This window comes from Ranitomeya variabilis, chromosome 5 (genome assembly GCF_051348905.1).
Source record: "Ranitomeya variabilis isolate aRanVar5 chromosome 5, aRanVar5.hap1, whole genome shotgun sequence".
NCBI classification, from domain to species: domain Eukaryota; kingdom Metazoa; phylum Chordata; class Amphibia; order Anura; family Dendrobatidae; genus Ranitomeya; species Ranitomeya variabilis.
The window spans coordinates 611,268,584-611,288,169 of record NC_135236.1 but is presented as its reverse complement, the minus strand read 5'-3'; the positions used below and the strand labels follow the sequence as shown (position 1 = coordinate 611,288,169).

The window sequence follows — 19,586 nt, the reverse complement described above, 5'->3', positions numbered from 1 at the left end:
ATAAAGGTTGCCTCGACCAATCAGCGACGGGCACAGTCTGCCGCGAATTCTGGAATCATCATTGTCCATTTACGGGGACATGCATATTCTAGAATACCCGATGCACTAGAATCGGGCCACAATATATATATATATATATATATATATATATATATATATATATATATATATATATATATATATATATATATATATATATATATATATATATATATATATATATATATATTAGATTGTGGCCCGATTCTAGCGCATCGGGTATTCTAGAATATGCATGTCCACGTAGTATATTGCCCAGTGACGTAGTATATTGCCCAGTCACGTAGTAAATTGCACAGCCACGTAGTATATTGCCCAGTCACGTAGTAAATTACACAGCCACGTAGTATATTGCCCAGTTACGTAGTATACAGCAGAGCCACATAGTATATTGCCCAGTTACGTAGTATACAGCACAGAGCCACATAGTATATTGCCCAGCGACGTAGTATATTGCCCAGCCACGTAGTATATTGCCCAGTGACGTAGTATACAGCACAGAGCCACATAGTATATTGCACAGCGAAGTAGTGTACAGCACAGAGCCACGTAGTATATTGCCCAGCCACGTATGTCACAGGTTAAAAAATAAATGTCAGGACTCTGAACATTTTTTACCTTTTGTGCATTACTGCCCTTTTCCAAGATTGAGTCTTTGGTCTCATGTGCACTATGTCTTCCTGCTATAAGACTCCACCCCAGCCTTCAGTCTGTGCTAGATTCTGCCTTGCATCCAGCTCCTGACCTCTGGTGACTCCCTGTCTATATACTTGCTCCTGTGAACCTGTGTGGTGATCCTGCTACTCTGCTCTGAGTTCCTGCTGCATACACCAGTTTCCAGTAATCCTCCTTCATCTGCTGCTCGTGTTTACTTCCATCTGCATTTGCTGTAAGCTGTAAGCAAAAACCTGAGACTATTAACCAGGCCTCCCTGGTTGAGCTAAGATATGATTTGAACTGCCTTATAAGCATATCTATCTGTGTTTGGACTAAGACAAGGACTTATTCGTGTCAAGTATCCTCAAGAATAATTGTGCTTCATAGACTTTCTGCGTGATTGCATTTTCCTCTGAAGTTTCCTATAGGCTGCTGAGCTGCATTTGATATTTGCACCAAGTGTTCTGGACTTGAGTTTCTCTCTGCACCTGTTTGAATCACCGTGTGATAATATAGACTTTACCACTTATAAAACTGTGTCCTGTAGTTGTCTTGTTCCATGCAAAGAGTCTCCTGAGTTATCCCCTATAATTATTACAATAAAAAATAAACCTATACTCACCTTCCGAGGGGCCCCTTGTAGTTCTGTCGCCTGTGTTCGGTTCAGGCGGCAGCTCCCGGTCCGAGGGTGTGATGACGTCGCGGTCACATGACCATGACGTCACGGCAGGTCCTTCTCGCGCAGGGCCTGTGATGACGTCGCGGTCACGACCGTGACGTCACGGCAGGTCCTTCTCGCACAGGGCCTTTGATGACGTCGCGGTTACATGACTGTGACGTCACGGCAGGTCCTTCTCGAGCAGGGCCTGTGATGAAGTCGCGGTCACATGACCGTGACGTCATGGCAGGTCCTTGTCGCACACCAAGCTTTGCACCGGAACCTGCCGCTTGCATGGACCGGTCACCGGAGCATCGGAAAGGCGGCGGAAGGTGAGTATATAATGATGTCATTTTTTTATTATTATTATTTTTAACATTAGATGTTTTTACTATTGAGGCTGCATAGGCAGCCTCAATAGTAAAAACTTGGTCACACAGGGTTAATAGCGGCGGTAACGGAGTTAGTTACCCGCGGCATAACGCGGTCCGTTACCGCTGGCATTAACCCTGTGTGAGCCGTGACTGCGGGGAGTATGGAGCGGGCGCCGAGCACTGACTGCAGGGGAGTAGGGAGGGACTGATCGGACTGTGCCCGTCGCTGATTGGTCGCGGCAGCCATGACAGGCAGCTGGCGAGACCAATCAGCGAATGATTATCTGACGGAAGTTGCCGACAGAAAGACGGAAGTACCCCTTAGAAAATTATATATATATAGATGCAACACAAGAAACAGCATAAAGGGGCCCTGCCGCACTCTGCAAAATGATAAAAAGTGCAAAAAAGATGAAAAATTAAATAATGTATATAATACATTAGATGAGGTATTAGTTACAATTTTGGCCAAAATGGATAAGCCTGCAACCCAACGTCAAGGGTCCTCATCAACTTGCAAGTCCTACTCTAATATCAAAAACAGCTAACATAGAAAAACTAAAAAAAAAAACCACAACATGAAGAGCAGACTCACCAGAGCCTTGTCAGATGACAAATGCACTCGCAGGGTGCAGCAGGCCCTCATCAGTAGCTTGCACCTATGCTGCTTTAGCATTTATTATCGGGGGCCTGCTGCACCCTGCGAGTGTATTTGTCATCTGACAAGGCTCTGGTGAGTCTGCTCTTCATGTTGTGTTTTTTTTGAGTTTTCCTATGTTCACTTATTTTAACCATTTCATGTCTACGGAAAACTGAAGCAGTTAAAAGAAGCCCATATGTTAACTATTTTTATCATAACCCGCCTGAAAAAGACAATGTGTACAGAAGGCATTTTGAGTCGCGGGCTCTGCTTGGGTCAGACTTTCAGCCAAACACATGAATTTTTAGGCTGTAATATAAAATGGCATGCTTCTCTGCCAGACCGATACAAGACTACGATCTTTGCCATGACATTCTGCTTTAGTCTACTGACTAAAAAACACAGAGCGACAGCACAAGCAGGATTACTCCGAAGCCCAAAAACAACTGCCATTACATTAAAATGTTACTACGGTAGTTTGTGACAAAAATCCCCGCATCTTTGAATGGAAAGGTAACAACATGCAAAATTTCATAAGATGACTTACTGATTGGCCCTTCCCCTTCTTCTAAAGGTCGCTGGTCCAAAATATGTCGAAACATAGGCAGAAGGAAGGCAATGGTTTTTCCACTTCCAGTTTTGGCAATGCCAATCAAATCACGGCCAGACATGATTGCAGGAATAGCTTGTGCTTGGATTGGAGTTGGTTTTTCATATGAGTGTCTGATGGAAGAAGATGAACAATTTCAATCAAAAAATACTATACAAGGATAGCCAGGGTGTACTTGTTTCTTCTGGTCAAGGTCAACAGCTCTATCAAGTCCCTAGACACGCTTTCTTTAGATACAGTTATATGGAAAAGTTTGGGCACCCCTATTAATCTTAAGCTTAATGTTTTCTAAAAAATGTTTTTTTTGCAACAGCTATTTCAGTTTCATATATCTAATAACTGTTGGACACAGTAATGTTTCTGCCTTGAAATGAGGTTTATTGTACTAACAGAAAATGTGCAATCTGCATTCAAACAAAATTTGACAGGTGCATAAGTATGGGCACCCTTATCATTTTCTTGTTTTAAATACTCCTACCTACTTTTTACTGACTTACTAAAGCACTTTTTTTGGTTTTGTAACCTCATTGAGCTTTGAACTTCATAGCCAGGTGTATGCAATCATGAGAAAAGCTACCTAAAGTGACCACTTGCAAGTTGTTCTCCTGTTTGAATCTCCTCTGAAGAGTGGCATTATGGGCTCCTCAAAACAACTGTCAAATGATCTGAAAATAAAGATTATTCAACATAGTTGTTCAGGGGAAGGATACAAAAAGCTGTCTAGAGATTTAACCTGTCAATTTCCACTGTGAGGAACATAGTAAGGAAATGGAAGAACACAGGTACAGTTCTTGTTAAAGCCAGAAGTGGCAAGCCAAGAAAAACATCAGAAAGGCAGAGAAGAAGAATGGTGAGATCAGTCAAGGACAATCCTCAGACCACCTCCAGAGAGCTGCAGCATCAACTTGCTGCAGATGGTGTCACTGTGCATCGGTCAACTATACAACGCACTTTGCACAAGGAGAAGCTGTATGGGAGAGTGATGCAAAAGAAGCCGTTTCTGCAAGCACGCCACAAACAGAGTCGGCTGAGGTATGCAAAAGCACATTTGGAGAAGCCAATTTCTTTTTGGAAGAAGGTCCTGTGGACTGATGAAACCAAGATTGAGTTATTTGGTCATACAAAAAGGCGTTATGCATGGCAGCAAAAAACCACAGCATTCCAAGAAAAACACTTGCTACCCACAGTAAAATTTGGTGGAGGTTCCATCATGCTTTGGGGCTGTGTGGCCAATGCCGGCACCGGGAATCTTGTTAAAGTTGAGGGACGCATGGATTCCTCTCAGTATCAGCAGATTCTTGGCAATAATGTTCATGATTCAGTGACAAAGTTGAAGTTACGCAGGGGATGGATCTTTCAGCAAGACAATGATCCAAAACACCGCTCCAAATCTACTCAGGCATTCATGCAGAGGAACAATTACACTGTTCTGGAATGGCCATCCCAGTCCCCAGACCTGAATATCATTGAACATCTGTGGGATCATTTGAAGAGGGCTGTCCATGCTCTGCGACCATCAAACTTAACTGAACTGGAATTGTTTTGTAAAGAGGAATGGTCAAAAATACCTTCATCCAGGATCCAGGAAGCGACTAGAGGCTGTTATTTTTGCAAAAGGAGGATCTACTAAATATTAATGTCACTTTTCTGGTGAGGTGCCCATACTTATGCACCTGTCAAATTTTGTTTGAATGCAGATTGCACATTTTCTGTTAGTATAATAAACCTCATTTCAAGGCAGAAACATTACTGTGTCCAACAGTTATTAGATATATGAAACTGAAATAGCTGTTGCAAAAAAAACAATTTTTATAAAACATTAAGCTTAAGATTAATAGGGGTGCCCAAACTTTTTGATATAACTATCTGCAACCCTCACACCCATCTCAGGGAAATATTGTTTTTGGCTCACAAGGTTATCACCATGAGATTGATGGATAGAAGACCCCCGCATGGTATGTAAAAATAGACACTGTCCTGAAAATCAGATAAGGTATTGAAACCTTGGAGATTCCCCTTTGACATAAGACATGGGGGGTCTTATGGTTTTGGTTAAGATATTAGACCCATAGTATGTTAAGGGCAAGGTTTACTTTGCCGGACAGTATTAATGAGCAATGAGAAAAGTGGTTAAATCTTTTGTTCTATGATGTAGACTTGTTACGTTACATAATCTTCAATAAAACGTCTTAAAAAGGGGGGTCCGGCCCATAAAATGTATCTTCTAACTATATTTACACCCAAAGCACTTTTGTAATTACCTTTATTACATAACACTCCACACTTCTCCCCAATCCATAATGTGTTTTCTTTTTTACTCTACTTCCTGTTGACATTTTGTTTTGGAGAAGTCTCAAACATGACGTCACAGGAGGCCGGGGGTGCACACATTCCTCACAGTGTCTATTGCCCCTGCTGGAACCAGACGTCATGAGGGGGCAGCGTTTGCCCTCTGAAAACATCCTGGTCCTGGGTGATGGATGCTGTGGCCGATGCGAGTGCAGCGCCAGCACTCTGCTTCTATCTCCACTGACCCCATAGCTTCAGTGTTTGATCTTATCAGGTGGCAGGGATAGAAGCAGTGAGTAACATCACCACCAGGCCACCTCTCCCCCAAAACAGCTTCAAGCACCACCCTGAAACAAATCAGGATCAAGGGGCTGAGATATCACTCACTGCTTCTTTCACAAGCCCCCGGATGACTTCTTTGAGGGCGGTGCTAGTACTTTATTCATTTTTAATGGGAACCTATCAGCAGGATTGTGCACAGTAACCTACAGACAGTGTCAGGTCGGCACCATTATACTGAAAAAAATAATACCTGGGTTGATGAAATCCGTTTTGTGGTTGTTGTGTAATCTTTATTTTCAGTTTTGAGTTTATGATATGCTCTTGCTCTGAGGCGACCTGTGTAGGAGGGCTTTCATGTGGTTCTCTGATTAGCTATGCATCTGTATGGCTTCTGACAGGTCACTGATCCTTTAGTGACCTGCCCCCTTTTTACATAATATATATTGATAAAAAAAAAATACCTTGAGCAGGCAGGCATTGGCGCTGCAGCATGATCACATGTATAATGTGCATTTACATTTTTAAATCTGTATAAATAAATTCCTAAAAAAATAAAATCTGTCTCAAAATGGCACCGGCCGCGCTTGCGCAGTAACAGCTATCGGCAATTTGATAGATGCTACTGCGCAGGCGCCATCTTGGTACAGAAAAGAAAAATTGACTCCTCAAAGAGTTAAAGATTAAACAACAACCACAAGACGGATTTCATCAACAAAGGTATAATTATAATCAGTATAACGGCGCCGATCTGACAGGTTACTGTGCACAATCCTGATGACAGGTTCCCTTAAAATTGAGGTAATTTCCTCCTGCTTTTAATTTCTAGACAAAGATGAAAAAGTTACAAAATGGCTGAACAAGTGGAGGGTCTGCCTCTGAGAGGGACCTTTGTAATCAGAACATGATTAAGACTACAAAGACTCTTCTGTCAACACAATATTAAAAGGAGAATTTCAGTCACCATGATGCAGGTAAGAAAACTGAAAACCGGTCACGGAGAAATCTGGCCCAGAACGGGGGTCTTCAGTGGTTACACGAATATAAATTTTACTTCTCTGAGTACATTCTGATGCTGAAGAAACAGCAGCTTAATGCCGCACAGAAGAAAATATGTAGCCAGACTAAAGCACAGCTCAGCAATGTAAAGGGAGGACAAACACTACCCAATGGTCGATTGTGTTGTGTGTTCATTTCAGAGGGTAGTCTGATATAAAGTCAATCTGTACAAAATGCAACGGCGCACAAGTGAATGGCAACCACTGTCTCATGGCATGGCCCCAATTTGGACATTATCTTCAGATAGTGAGCGGGGCCTTAAGAGCAACACTGCATCTAAACGCTACTTACATACACCATACTGCACATGTACAGGTAAAGCCTTACTTTTTAAGGGAATTCAGAATCTTCATCGATATGCCGCACTGCACCCAGGTTTTAATTGGCTTAGGACAGTTTTTCCCCTTGACTGTAATTCCTTCAAGTTCAAGTCTGAGGCTACTGACCTCTGGGAAGAAAAAGGACGGCATTAAGTGACAATGTGAGTAATGATTGTCCATGGTAAACACTTTCGGAAATTGGTGCATTAGCAGTGACGTGTAGCGGTAGAAAAAGGACAGCGCAATTTCTAGAGAAACGCCCATCACTGCACATGAAAGGTTAAAGACTATGAATGCTAAAAATGATTAGTGCAGAAAATACATATGACCATGGATTCACACATCCAGTCCTGACAACATTCATGTATAATAAAAGGGAATTGGTCAGTAGAATCAGCCTTCTTAAGACATCTATATGTGCATGTAGGTCAGGGATTCCCTTTAAGTTTGGTTTCCGCTATTAGGGAACTTTGTGGATTTCCTTATTCAGAAGTCTTAAAGACTTTAAAACTGCACTTCTGCTACATTACCCTGGACTCTCCGGATATCTATATTGTACAGTGACCAGCAGCGCAGCATATCTGCATCTCCTTTTACCTCATCTATATTGGATTCCCCCTACTGCTAACTCACAAAACAGGGATTTTTGTGTTCTCACCGTAAAATCCTTTTCTCTGAGCCAATCATTGTTTCTCCTTCGCTTCATTGGGGGACACAGGACCATGGGACGTCCTAAAGCAGTCCCTGGGTGGGAAAACGTCACAACAGGTGAAACCTCACGCACCCAATGCCTAAAGAATTAAGTGATTAAATGAACCCTACAGATGCGAAACTGCCGACTGCAGAATCTGTCTGCCGACGGCCGCATCAGAAGAGGCTTGAACATGAATGTTGTAATGTTTAGCGAAAGTGTGAAGACTGTACGAAGTCGCAGCCTTGCACACTTGCTGTGCGGATGCCCGATGCCGAATGGCCCAGGAGGCCCCCACTGACCGAGTGGAGTGTTGCTTAATTCCCGCGGGCATAGGCTGGCCTTTGACACAGTAAGCTTCTTTTAATCGCTGAACGAAGCCATCTGGCTATCGTGGCCTTCGAGGCAGGCAAACCCTTTCTGTGACCATCCGGAAGCACAAAAAGGGCATCAGCTTTGCTAAGAGACGCAGTTCAGGAAATGTACTTCCCGAGATACCTCACCAAGACCAGAGTGTGAATTGCTTTCTCAGTACGATGGACTGGAGCAGAACAGAACGAGGTCAGGACAATGTCTTCATTCAGATGAAAAGTCGAGACAACTTTAGGTAGGAAGGATGGGGATGTCCTGAGCACCACCTTGTCCTGGTGGAAAATCAAAAATGGAGGTTTGTACAACAAAACTGCCAGTTCCGAGACCCGTCCGATGAATGTAATTGCCACCAGAAAGATGACTTTCCGTGACACGAGGGAGAGAGGGGAGAGGGGGAGAGGGAGGGAGAGGGAGAGGCATCCTGTAAAGCACTGAGGACCAATTTAAGGTCCCAAGGTTTGAAAAGCATCTTGTACGGAGGAACAAGATGTGAAACTCCCTGCATGAAGGTCTTAACCTGAGGCTTGGAAGCTATCCAACGCTGGAAAAGGACGGGGAGGGCTGAGATCTGGCCCTTGAGAGAGGCCAGCGCTAAGCCTGAATCCAGACCTGCTTGGAGAAACTCCAGAATGGAGGGGATGGAAAACACCAACGGGGAAAGACCCTTATCTTTACACCATGAGAAAAAGTTTTCCAAACGCGATGGTAAATACGCATGGTAGATGCCACTTAAAGGGAGAACCCAGCCTGGGTTAGGATCCAGGATTCAACGGCCAGGTCATTAAACTCAGAACTCTCGAGTATTGGTGGCAAATAGGTCCCTGAGAGAGAAGGTCCGGACGATCCGGTAACCTCCAGGGAATGTCGGCGACGAGATGCATTAGCTCCGCCTACCAAGCTCGGCGTGGCCAGTCAGGAGTGACAAGGATCATCGGAACGTCTTCAGCTTTGATTTTTCTGATGACCCTTGGGATCAGCGGAAGAGGTGTAAAGATGTAAGGGAGAAGAAATTGGCTCCATGGGAGTACTAGGGCATCCGAGCCGATGGCTAACGGATCGGGGGATCGGGCTACAAATGCCAGAACCTTGGTGTTCAGCCTGGAGGCCATGAGGTCCACATCTGGGAGTGCCCCAACACTGGCAAATCCCATGAAAGACTTCCGGGTGAAGAGACCACTCTCCTGAGGCTATGCCCTAGCGGCTGAGAAAGTCCGCAGCCCAATTCTCTACCCCCGGATTATGAACTGCGGAGATAAGAGATTGATTTGCCTCGGCCCATTGTAGAATGTGCAAAACCTCGGTCATCGCTCTTCTGCTGGCGATTGTCTGATTGGATCCGGACGGGACGTCCCGCCAAGAGGTGATGGAATCGAAGAGCTATCGCTCGGATCTAGAGGATGTTGATCGGAAGGTTGGCTTCCTGAGCAGACCAACGTCCCTGAGCCGAGTGGTGATGAAAAATCGCGCCCCATCCAAGGAGACTGGCGTCGGTGGTCACTACTAGCCAGTGAACTGGGAGGAAGGACCTTCCCTGATACAAAAGTTGACGTTGCAGTCCACCACCTGAGAGATCGTCCGATTCTGGGTGCCAGGCGAAAGTGGCGACCCAGGGAGGCTGGATTCTTGTCCCATGCCGAGATCAAAGCCTGCTGCAGGGGACGGAAGTGAAATTCGGCCTCGATAGATGCCACCATTTTCCCCAAGTACCTGCATGGCGAACCGCATGGAGTGATAGCGGTCCAGAGATAGCAGTTGGGCTCCCCGGATTAGAGAGGAAATCTTTTCCGGAGGAAGAATTACCAACCCTAGGGAAGTGTCCAAGATCATCCCCAAAAAGGGGACTCGCTGGGAAGGAACTGGAGACGATTTCTCCATGTTCACCAGCCAACCTAGACGACAGAGTGTCGATGGTGACAGTGACGCTCTCTTCGCAAGCCCGATAAGATGGACCTTTGACGAGAAGATCGTCCAGATATGGAAGAATCACTGCGCCCCGGGAGTGTAGAATAGACATGACTGCTGCCATGACTTTTGTGAATACCCTGGGGGCGGTGGCGAGCCCTAAGGACAGAGCAGTGAATTGAAAGGGATTGTCTCCAACCGCAAAGCATAGGAAGAAGCGACGACAGTGTAGGGATTCCATTCTGAAATGGCGCAATGAGAGGAATTTGTTCAACAACTTCAAGTCCAAAATGGAACGCATGGTTCAGTCTTTCTTGGGGACCACAAACAGGTTCGAGTAGAAGCCCTTGAACCTTTCTGTGGGAGGAACCAGAACGATGACTGTGCTGTTGCGGAGGGCTTGTAAGGCCTGGTAAAAGGAAACTGTGTGCACTTTGGACTTTGGAAGGCGAGACTGGAAGAAGTGCGTCGGAGGGGGGGGAAATGAAGTCGATCCTGTATCCGGAAGACACGAGATCTCTGACCCACTGGTTGTGAACGACCGATAGCCATACTTGGCAAAACAAAAGTAGACGGCCACCTACCCTGCCTGTGTGACACGGCCAGAAGTCATTAAGAAAAGAATTTTCGGGACGGGGCACTTTTGGTCCTGGATCGGGGAGATCTGTTTCTCCAGGAATTAGAAGGTCTGAAGGAAGGCTGTGACCCCCCTGCCTCTGCGTGGGGGGGCGAGACAAGCTAGCGGGAGCGGCCAAGGATGACCAGCCTGTGGTACCGTGAAAGGGTCGGAAGCGAACCTGGGATTGGTTCTGAAAGAGGCGAATGGGCCTATGATGAGGGAGGAATTTGCTCTTTCCGCCGGTAGCATCTGAGATAATCTGATCAAGTTTATCTCCGAACAAGCGTTCGTGCAGGTACGGCAGTGAAGTCAAGGATTTCTTTGAAGCGGAGTCTGCCCGCCATTCTCGGAGCCACAATGCCCTCCTGAAGGAAACAGCGTTTGCGGCCGCAAGTGCGGCACAATTAGCCACATCTAGAGAGGCGTGAATAACGTAATCCCCTGCTCGGGCAAATCTGATAGGCGAGATTGAGCACATCGGGCGGCAAGGTATTGTCTCTACTGGATTTCACTATAGCCTCGGCCCAGACCACCATAGCTCTAGCTACCCAAGTGGTGACAAACGAAGGGAATAGAGTTACTCCGGCGGCCTCGAAGACCAACCTGGCCAGGTTGTCAATCTGACAATCAGTGGGATTCTTAATGAAAGATCCGTCCGCCAGAGATACACCGGATTACGTACCGGTAATGCTCTTTTATAGAGCCACGACAGCACCCACTTGAGAGAGGGGATCCGCCCCTAGGAACAGGAAACCCTATGGAGAGATAAAAGGGGCGGTCCCCCTCGCTCCCACAGTTGGGTTACAGAGATTGCGAGGAACCGCCCACCAGATTTAGTAGGCAATTTGATATCAGCTTTTATCATTAGTTAACTTAGTATGGCTAACTACAAGAACCAAAAAAAAACACCCTTAATCGTGCTTTTATAAAAATAACTTAATAGGGTGGGAAGTAAAGGGGTGCTGTCGTGGCTCTATAAAAGAGCATTACCGGTACGTAATCCGGTGTTTTCTCTTCGCCACGACAGCACCCACTTGAGAGACTTTCAGAGATAGTCATTTGGGAGGGATCACAGTGTTAAGAACTGATCTACCAAAAGACAGGTCAGATGAAGAAGATAAATCCAATCTATAGTGATTATAGAATGTAGTAGGAGAAGCCCAAGTTGCGGCCTTACATATCAGTTCTATTGGAACTTCTGCTCGCTCGGCCCAGGATGATGCTATCGCCCGAGTGGAGTGTGCTTTTACAGTCTCAGGCGGGTTCTCCCCTTTGGATGAATAGGCCAGACATATTGCATCCCGAATCCACCGAGATAAAGTGCCCTTCGTGATTCCATCTCCTTTTCTATGACCCTGGAAGGAAATAAAGAGAGCCCTGCTCTTCCTCCAGGCGCTAGTTCTATCTAAATAGGCTAATATGGCCCTCCTCACATCTAATGTGTGGTATTTTTGTTCTTCCTGATTCGTAGGGTTATCATAGAAGGAGGGAAGAAAAATTTCTTGTGATCTATGAAATTTAGTGCATACTTTGGGTAAGTAGGAAGGGTCTGTTTTTAGGACAATTCTGTCTGGAAATATAGACATAAATGGTGGATCTATCGATAATGCCTGTATGTCGCTTACTCTTCTAGCTGATACCAAAGCAACAAGAAGAGCTGTCTTGATGGAAACATGTTTTATGTGAGCTGAATGTAGTGGCTCAAAGGGGTGGTCTATTAGAGCTTCAAGGACTAAATTAACATCCCAAGGTGGTACATGGGGAATTTGGACTGTCTCTGACCTTTGGCAAGCTGCGATAAACCTGGCTACCCACCTGTCACCTGCAATATCGTGACCATATAAAGCACCAAGCGCAGAAATGTGTACTTTTAAGGTACTGACTGCCAGACCTAAATCGCGCCCTTTTTGAAGAAATTCTAGGACCATAGGGATCTGAATCTCGTTTGATAGTGCTGTTGGGTAGAGGTTTAAGAATTTTTTCCACACTCTCACATAAATGGATGTGGTAGATTTTTTCCTACTTAGTAGCAGAGTGTCAATTACTTTGTTAGAAAATCCTCTCATTTTTAGCAGCCGCCTCTCAAATGCCAGGCAGTCAACCGCAGACCCTTCATCTGAGGGTGGTTGAAGGGGCCTTGGGAGAGCAGATCCTGATCCTCCGGAAGGATCCACGGGTCTGAAATTGACATCATTCTCAGCCAGGAGAACCATGGCCTCTTGGGCCAAAATGGAGCTATTAAGATCACATGAGCTCTGTCCTCCCTTATCTTCCTGATCACCGTTGGAAGAAGTATTAGTGGGGGAAAGGCATATGCTTTCTGGAATGTCCATGGGACTTGCAGAGCATCGAAGATATGACGGCTGAGAACCCACTCTCCTTGGCGGAGAGTGTGGCGGCTGAGGAAATCCGCTTTTGGATTGTCGACTCCTCTTACATGCAGTGCTGATAAGGATAGGAGGTGCTCCTCTGCTATGGATAGAATGTTGTCGGCTATACACATGAGAGCTTCTGATCTTGTTCCCCCTTGGTGGTTTATGTATGCCACCGCTGTCATGTTGTCTGAAAAGATTCTTGTATGCGTTCCGTGTAACTGCGGAAGAAATTTACATATGGCATGATAGATAGCCTTCAGTTCTTTTTGATTAGAGGAATCATTCGATTCTCTAGGAGACCACAGACCTTGAACTATTTGATCTCCTAAGTGTGCCCCCCAACCACTAGGACTGGCATCGGTAAAGAGTGTTTTTGAAGGTTTAACCACCCAGGGAACCCCACTGGTAAAATGACTCTGGTCTAACCACCAGGTAAGAGAATCTACCACGTCAGATGGTAAAGATAACCGACTATCCAATTGGCCTTGTAACCTCTCTTCTTCCTGTAGAATTTTATATTGTAATTTTCTACTATGGAATTGGGCCCATGGGACAGCCGGGATACATGATGTAAAGGAACCAAGAAGGGACATCCCTTCTCTTAGGGAAATTAGGGGTTTATTAATCACCGATTGTACCTTGTTTATAATTGCTAATTGTTTAGAGTCGGGAAGAAAGCACCTTTGATTTGTAGAATCTAGAATAAGCCCTAGCAATGTTTGTCGAGTTGTGGGGGACAACCTGGATTTTTCCCAGTTTACTAACCACCCCAATTCCTGTAGGGACGAAATTGTATGAAGTACTCGTTGATGGCATTGGGAAAGAGAGTTGCCCACTATAAGAAGGTCATCTAAATATGGTATTACAAGAGTGTCTTTTAATCTCAAATATGACATTACTTCTGACATTAATTTTGTGAAGACTCTCGGAGCTATCGACAGTCCAAAGGGCATTGCTGTATATTGATAATGCCTTATCTGACCTTCCATTATAACTAATAGGCAAGCGAGGTAGGCAAGCGTAGGACCTGATATAAGAGAGATGCCGTAAAGGGGCTATCAGGTACACATAAAATTGGCCATTTTTATGCGCTAAACGCTCTCATTTTTCATATTTCTAGTGCAGTATTGCAGTTCAGTTTTCATGTTTCATGTTTGCATGTCTTAGCGCTGCAGTGTGCTGCCTTTTTTACTTGACTGTATATGAGTTGGTTACTCTAGGTTCAGCACCTGTTCACACTTAGTCTATGTATGGATGTGACGGTCAGTTTTTTCAAATATATTATTTAGCCTTCTGACTGAGCACTCCGCCTCCTAGCCTCAGGTGTTTTAATTACAGCAGGTCCAGTACCCCTCCACAGAGAGAGAGAATATGAGTCTAGGAAGAGGTTTTTCACAGGTACCCATTCACATGGAGACGTTTATTCTCAGCGAGGTAGGCAAGCGTAGGACCTGATATAAGAGAGATGCCGTAAAGGGGCTATCAGGTACACATAAAATTGGCCATTTTTATGCGCTAAACGCTCTCATTTTTCATATTTCTGGTGCAGTATTGCAGTTCAGTTTTCATGTTTCATGTTTGCATGTCTTAGCGCTGCAGTGTGCTGCCTTTTTTACTTGACTGTATATGAGTTGGTTACTCTAGGTTCAGCACCTGTTCACACTTAGTCTATGTATGGATGTGACGGTCAGTTTTTTCAAATATATTATTTAGCCTTCTGACTGAGCACTCCGCCTCCTAGCCTCAGGTGTTTTAATTACAGCAGGTCCAGTACCCCTCCACAGAGAGAGAGAATATGAGTCTAGGAAGAGGTTTTTCACAGGTACCCATTCACATGGAGACGTTTATTCTCAGCGAGGTAGGCAAGCGTAGGACCTGATATAAGAGAGATGCCGTAAAGGGGCTATCAGGTACACATAAAATTGGCCATTTTTATGCGCTAAACGCTCTCATTTTTCATATTTCTAGTGCAGTATTGCAGTTCAGTTTTCATGTTTCATGTTTGCATGTCTTAGCGCTGCAGTGTGCTGCCTTTTTTACTTGACTGTATATGAGTTGGTTACTCTAGGTTCAGCACCTGTTCACACTTAGTCTATGTATGGATGTGACGGTCAGTTTTTTCAAATATATTATTTAGCCTTCTGACTGAGCACTCCGCCTCCTAGCCTCAGGTGTTTTAATTACAGCAGGTCCAGTACCCCTCCACAGAGAGAGAGAATATGAGTCTAGGAAGAGGTTTTTCACAGGTACCCATTCACATGGAGACGTTTATTCTCAGCGAGGTAGGCAAGCGTAGGACCTGATATAAGAGAGATGCCGTAAAGGGGCTATCAGGTACACATAAAATTGGCCATTTTTATGCGCTAAACGCTCTCATTTTTCATATTTCTAGTGCAGTATTGCAGTTCAGTTTTCATGTTTCATGTTTGCATGTCTTAGCGCTGCAGTGTGCTGCCTTTTTTACTTGACTGTATATGAGTTGGTTACTCTAGGTTCAGCACCTGTTCACACTTAGTCTATGTATGGATGTGACGGTCAGTTTTTTCAAATATTCCATTATAACTGCCACCCGTAGATATTGCTGATGTTCAATGAAGATTGGTAGATGGTAATACGCATCTTTAAGGTCAAGTACTGCCATAAAGCAATGGGGAAACAGGAGCTTTATAGTTGATCGTATAGACTCCATTTTAAAGGTTTGGTTTTCCAAGAAGACGTTTAGTCTTTTCAGGTTAATTATTGTTCTAAATGATCCGTCTGGTTTTGGAATTAAAAATAGAGGGGAATAAAAACCCCTTCCTTTTTGATGAGAAGGGACTTCCACTAGTACCCCTTTGGACAGGAGATTTATTATTTCCTGTTCCAAGGCCTCTTGTTGTGAATGAGACTTTAAGGAAGTCAATAAGAATGAGTCCGGAGGGACTCGGGCAAATCTTAATTTAAGACCCGTAGATATAAGGCTAGTTGCCCATGGATTGGAAGTCATTGTCAGCCATTGTGAAGTGAAGAAAGACAACCTACCACCAACGGGTAGATCTGTCCTGTTTTATCCTCAGGTTTGAATGGACGTTTTCCGAAAAACGCTCCTTTCTGCTTAAAGTCTTTATTAGCCCAGCGGTCTTGGTTTTTATAGTCCTTTCTTCTATTAAACGTGGGCTTACGGAACGCTCTCCTGTAGGATGGAAGATAAGTATTATTGGGGAACCCCTTCTTCCTCTCACCCGCTTTAGTTAGTATTTCGTCTAACTTAGTACCAAATAGGTACTCACCCTGGCATGGAAGACCACATAATTTAGACTTCGTTTGGGGATCTCCTTTCCACACCTTTAGCCATAAGGCTCGACGAGCCGCGTTAGTCAGACCTGCCGATTTGGCAGCTAGCCGTATGGAATCAGCTGAGGAATCCGCTAAAAAGGCTGTAGCTCCTCTAATTAACGGCAAGGAAGAGATCAGTCTATCTCGGGAAAGGCCGCTCTTTAATCCTTCTTCTAAATCATTTAACCAGACCAACATGGACCTGGCAGTGCATGTGGCTGATATAGCCGGCCTGAAGGCTCCAGTACAGGATTCCCATGCTCTTTTTAAGAGGGTATCCGCTTTCCGGTCTAGCGGGTCTTGCAAGGAGCCGGAATCTTCTACGGGTAGCAAGGATTTTTTAGAAGTGGAAGCCACTGCTGCATCTACCTTCGGGGCTTTTAACCATATAGAGAAATCTTCGTCATTAAAGGGATAGCGTCTTTTTGACGAAGACGGTAATCCTCTTTGTCCCTGGCTTTCCCACTCCTTTTTTACTACATTTTTAATTGCTGGAATTACAGGGAAAGAAGGTTTTTTCCTCTCTGACAGGCCTGCAAACATCACGTCCTGTGGTGTTTTAGGGATTTTTGTGTCTTCAATACCCATGGTGTTACAAACTGATCTTACTAAATTATCGATACTGTCTGTGGGAAAGCATGTATCCCGCTCATCATCTGAGGAAATTATCCTTTGGGAACCATCCGAATCTTTATCTTCAGTCTCAGAGGACTGCTCAGACCTGGGGGAATTATATTTTTTTCTACCCTCGGGAATTTTTTCCGAGCTTCGGAAGGCCTGTAATTCTTCCCTAATCATACTCCTTATATCTTCCGACCTTACTGAAGACTCCTCACATAAGGTGGATTCGATGCAAGACTGGCACAGCTTCTTTAAATAATTATCGGGGAGCGGCTGAGAGCATAAAGCACATTGTATGTGTTTGGTTTTCCCCATTCTTTTTGCCTAAGGAATATAGACAAAGAGGGGGAGTGTAATCAGCCTAAGAGGGTACACACACACACTCACCCAGTGAGGTTGTTGTTACAATACCGGCTGATGAGGAGGAGACGGAGGCACAGATGGAACCGACCGGCCTGATTTCTTATCTCTGGCGCTTTTGGAAGAAGATGATCTGCGACTGCTGCTTGTTCGGCTACTAGGCGCAATAGCGGTGACTACGGATGAAGCCATCGCCGGGTCCTGTGGAGATGCCATGATGGACGCCGGAGGATCAGTGCCGGCGTCCTTTTCTAATGGGGGCCGCCATCTTCTTCCTGCCGCACCCGGAAGTGACCGCTACATCCGGGTCGCGGCTATTCAGTATGCGCCTGCGCTCCCACCAGCATCAGCGCAGGCGCCGTTCTCCTCCTGTTTCACCCCGGAAGTTGCGATCTGCTTCCGGGGGATAGTATACCGGACCCACGCTGCCTGCGCACCATGAGGGATGGTGCCGCAGGATCTCCTTACCCCAGCGATTTGGTCCTTGCAGGTCTGCTGGGTGGATCTCCATGAGCCAGGCGACTCCCCGGACCTGGCCTCACAGTACCTGCCAGCAGAGGGGGGAAGCTGCCATAGAACCCCCGACGCTGCTTCCAGCTTCTGGAGCCCTTGCCGTCCCATAAAGGTAAACTGCGCAAGCGGCATCCAGGCTGGGCATCCTCTTCTCTCCAAGGGTCTCCCGTAGGAACAGGAAACCAACTGTGGGAGCGAGGGGGACCGCCCCTTTTATCTCTCCATAGGGTTTCCTGTTCCTAGGGGCGGATCCCCTCTCTCAAGTGGGTGCTGTCGTGGCGAAGAGAAAAAGAGGGTTTTTAAGCGAGTCTTGATATTGGTGGATCTACTGCAGGGGGCTCAGTCCAGTCCTTTCTTAGATCAGATGAAAAGGGGTAACAAGCTTCTAGCGGTTTTAGGCCCAAGAAACGCTTATCTGGGCGGCTTCTATGCTTAGTAATAATGTCTGTATACTCAGGGTGGTTGCCCAAAACCCTGTGAGGCCGTTTTGTATGCTTAAAGGACACTGGGTGATCCTGATTTGTACAGGGCACTTCGTCTATTTTTAGAGTGTGATTGACCGCCTCGATGAGGGAATCAATAGACTCCTGGAACTCAGGGGATTCCTGGTCTGGGGCCACATCGGATTCATACTCTGAGTCGTGCTCACTGTAAGCTCCTGGAGAAGGGGAACGAGATAAGGAACTAGCGGATGAGGAAACATCGGAGTTCTGTGGGGATGCGGCACGAGTACGCTTCCTGGAGGAATGTGTACTCCCCATCGCCATCCGACCCGTCTGAAGAAGACTGTTGTGCAGCTGGGAGACCCTCTATTGGGGGTAAGGCGATGCCCTGGCTTGAGGATGAATCACGAAAGGATTCTAGGGCCCGTGCGAGGGAAGCCATGGATTGTGTCAAAGAAGAGGCCCACTCTGGGGGGGGGCTGGCACCGCTGTGTTCTACAGTAGCGGGGAGCTCCTGAGAGCTTGAAGCTTCACAGTCCGTACAGAGGGGTTTTGGATGCTTCCACGGTAGGGAAGCATTGCATGAGGTACCTGAGGCATTTTATCCGCCTTTTTATTAGCCTTTGACTGATATTTTGAAGACGTGTGTAGGGAGCTGCAGATGGCTGCTGAGAGGCTGTAGGGATGTGCTGGGCTAGCAGAGTGAGCCTGCAGCGGAGGGGTTAAATATATATCTGCCGTGGAGTGGGAGTGGCAGTTGGGAGCTCAAACGGTGGCGTAAGGCGATGCCCTGCAATGACGCGCAGGGACCGTTCAAAGGAGAGAAGACACATTGAATTATCGGGAGTACTTATCCCCTCTGGGCTCCAAACCTCCACACAGGACCCCTGGAGGGGGAGTGCATTTGTCTGCAATCTCCAGCCAGGTACTCACGATTTCTGTAGGGGGTCTGTGGCACTTTATTCTTACTCAATCCACCATCCCTTTGATAGGGAGGTGGAGAGGGTCCATTTGCCTCCTGGCATCAGCCGCTTTCTGACAGTGGTGGTGCAAGGGCACATAGCTGCTGCAGGGATCCTCCGCTGCAGGAAACAGCTTTTCGGTGAAGGCCTGGTTTCGGAAGGGGGTACGTGAGGGCGACAACTCATGTTCCCAACCGTTGTTGGTGTGGGGAGAGCGGACCCATTTAAGGATCCGTCGCCCCTATAAGAGCCCAGGCAGATGAGAAGTTGCAGGAGGGGGTATGGGGAGGCAACACTCCGTGTTCCTGCCTGTTAATGATTTTGGGAGATCAGGACCTTGAAAGGCCCCGTCGCCTGTCCAATCCGTGAAAATGGGAAAAAAAGAATCAAAAAATAAAATCAAGCCTGGGTCTGAAATCAGACCCTAGTGCCTCCTAAAGACACTAAGCAAGAACTGGTTCACGAGAGAGCCAGCAGAGGGTGTATAC

The 19,586-nt window shown here is 45.9% G+C and overlaps 2 protein-coding genes across 2 annotated transcripts in view; both read right to left on the bottom strand.

Annotated features, from left to right (window-relative positions):
- The window catches only part of DDX46 (DEAD-box helicase 46), a 126,661-nt gene that overhangs the window by 66,389 nt on the left and 40,686 nt on the right, over window positions 1–19,586 (bottom strand). The window contains exons 9-10 of the mRNA XM_077266086.1: window positions 6,933–7,053; window positions 2,916–3,091 (exon numbers count right to left, since the gene is read on the bottom strand). Coding sequence (XP_077122201.1) covers window positions 2,916–3,091; window positions 6,933–7,053 — 297 coding nt within the window. The remainder of the gene's footprint in view (window positions 1–2,915; window positions 3,092–6,932; window positions 7,054–19,586) is intronic.
- LOC143773462 (uncharacterized) lies at window positions 8,090–18,460 on the bottom strand. The gene is made up of 5 exons (XM_077260909.1): window positions 18,023–18,460; window positions 16,154–17,144; window positions 15,913–16,056; window positions 9,793–10,049; window positions 8,090–8,260 (listed from the first exon to the last, which is right to left on the bottom strand). Exons 1-5 carry the CDS (start codon window positions 18,458–18,460, stop codon window positions 8,090–8,092), a joined length of 2,001 nt encoding a protein of 666 aa, XP_077117024.1.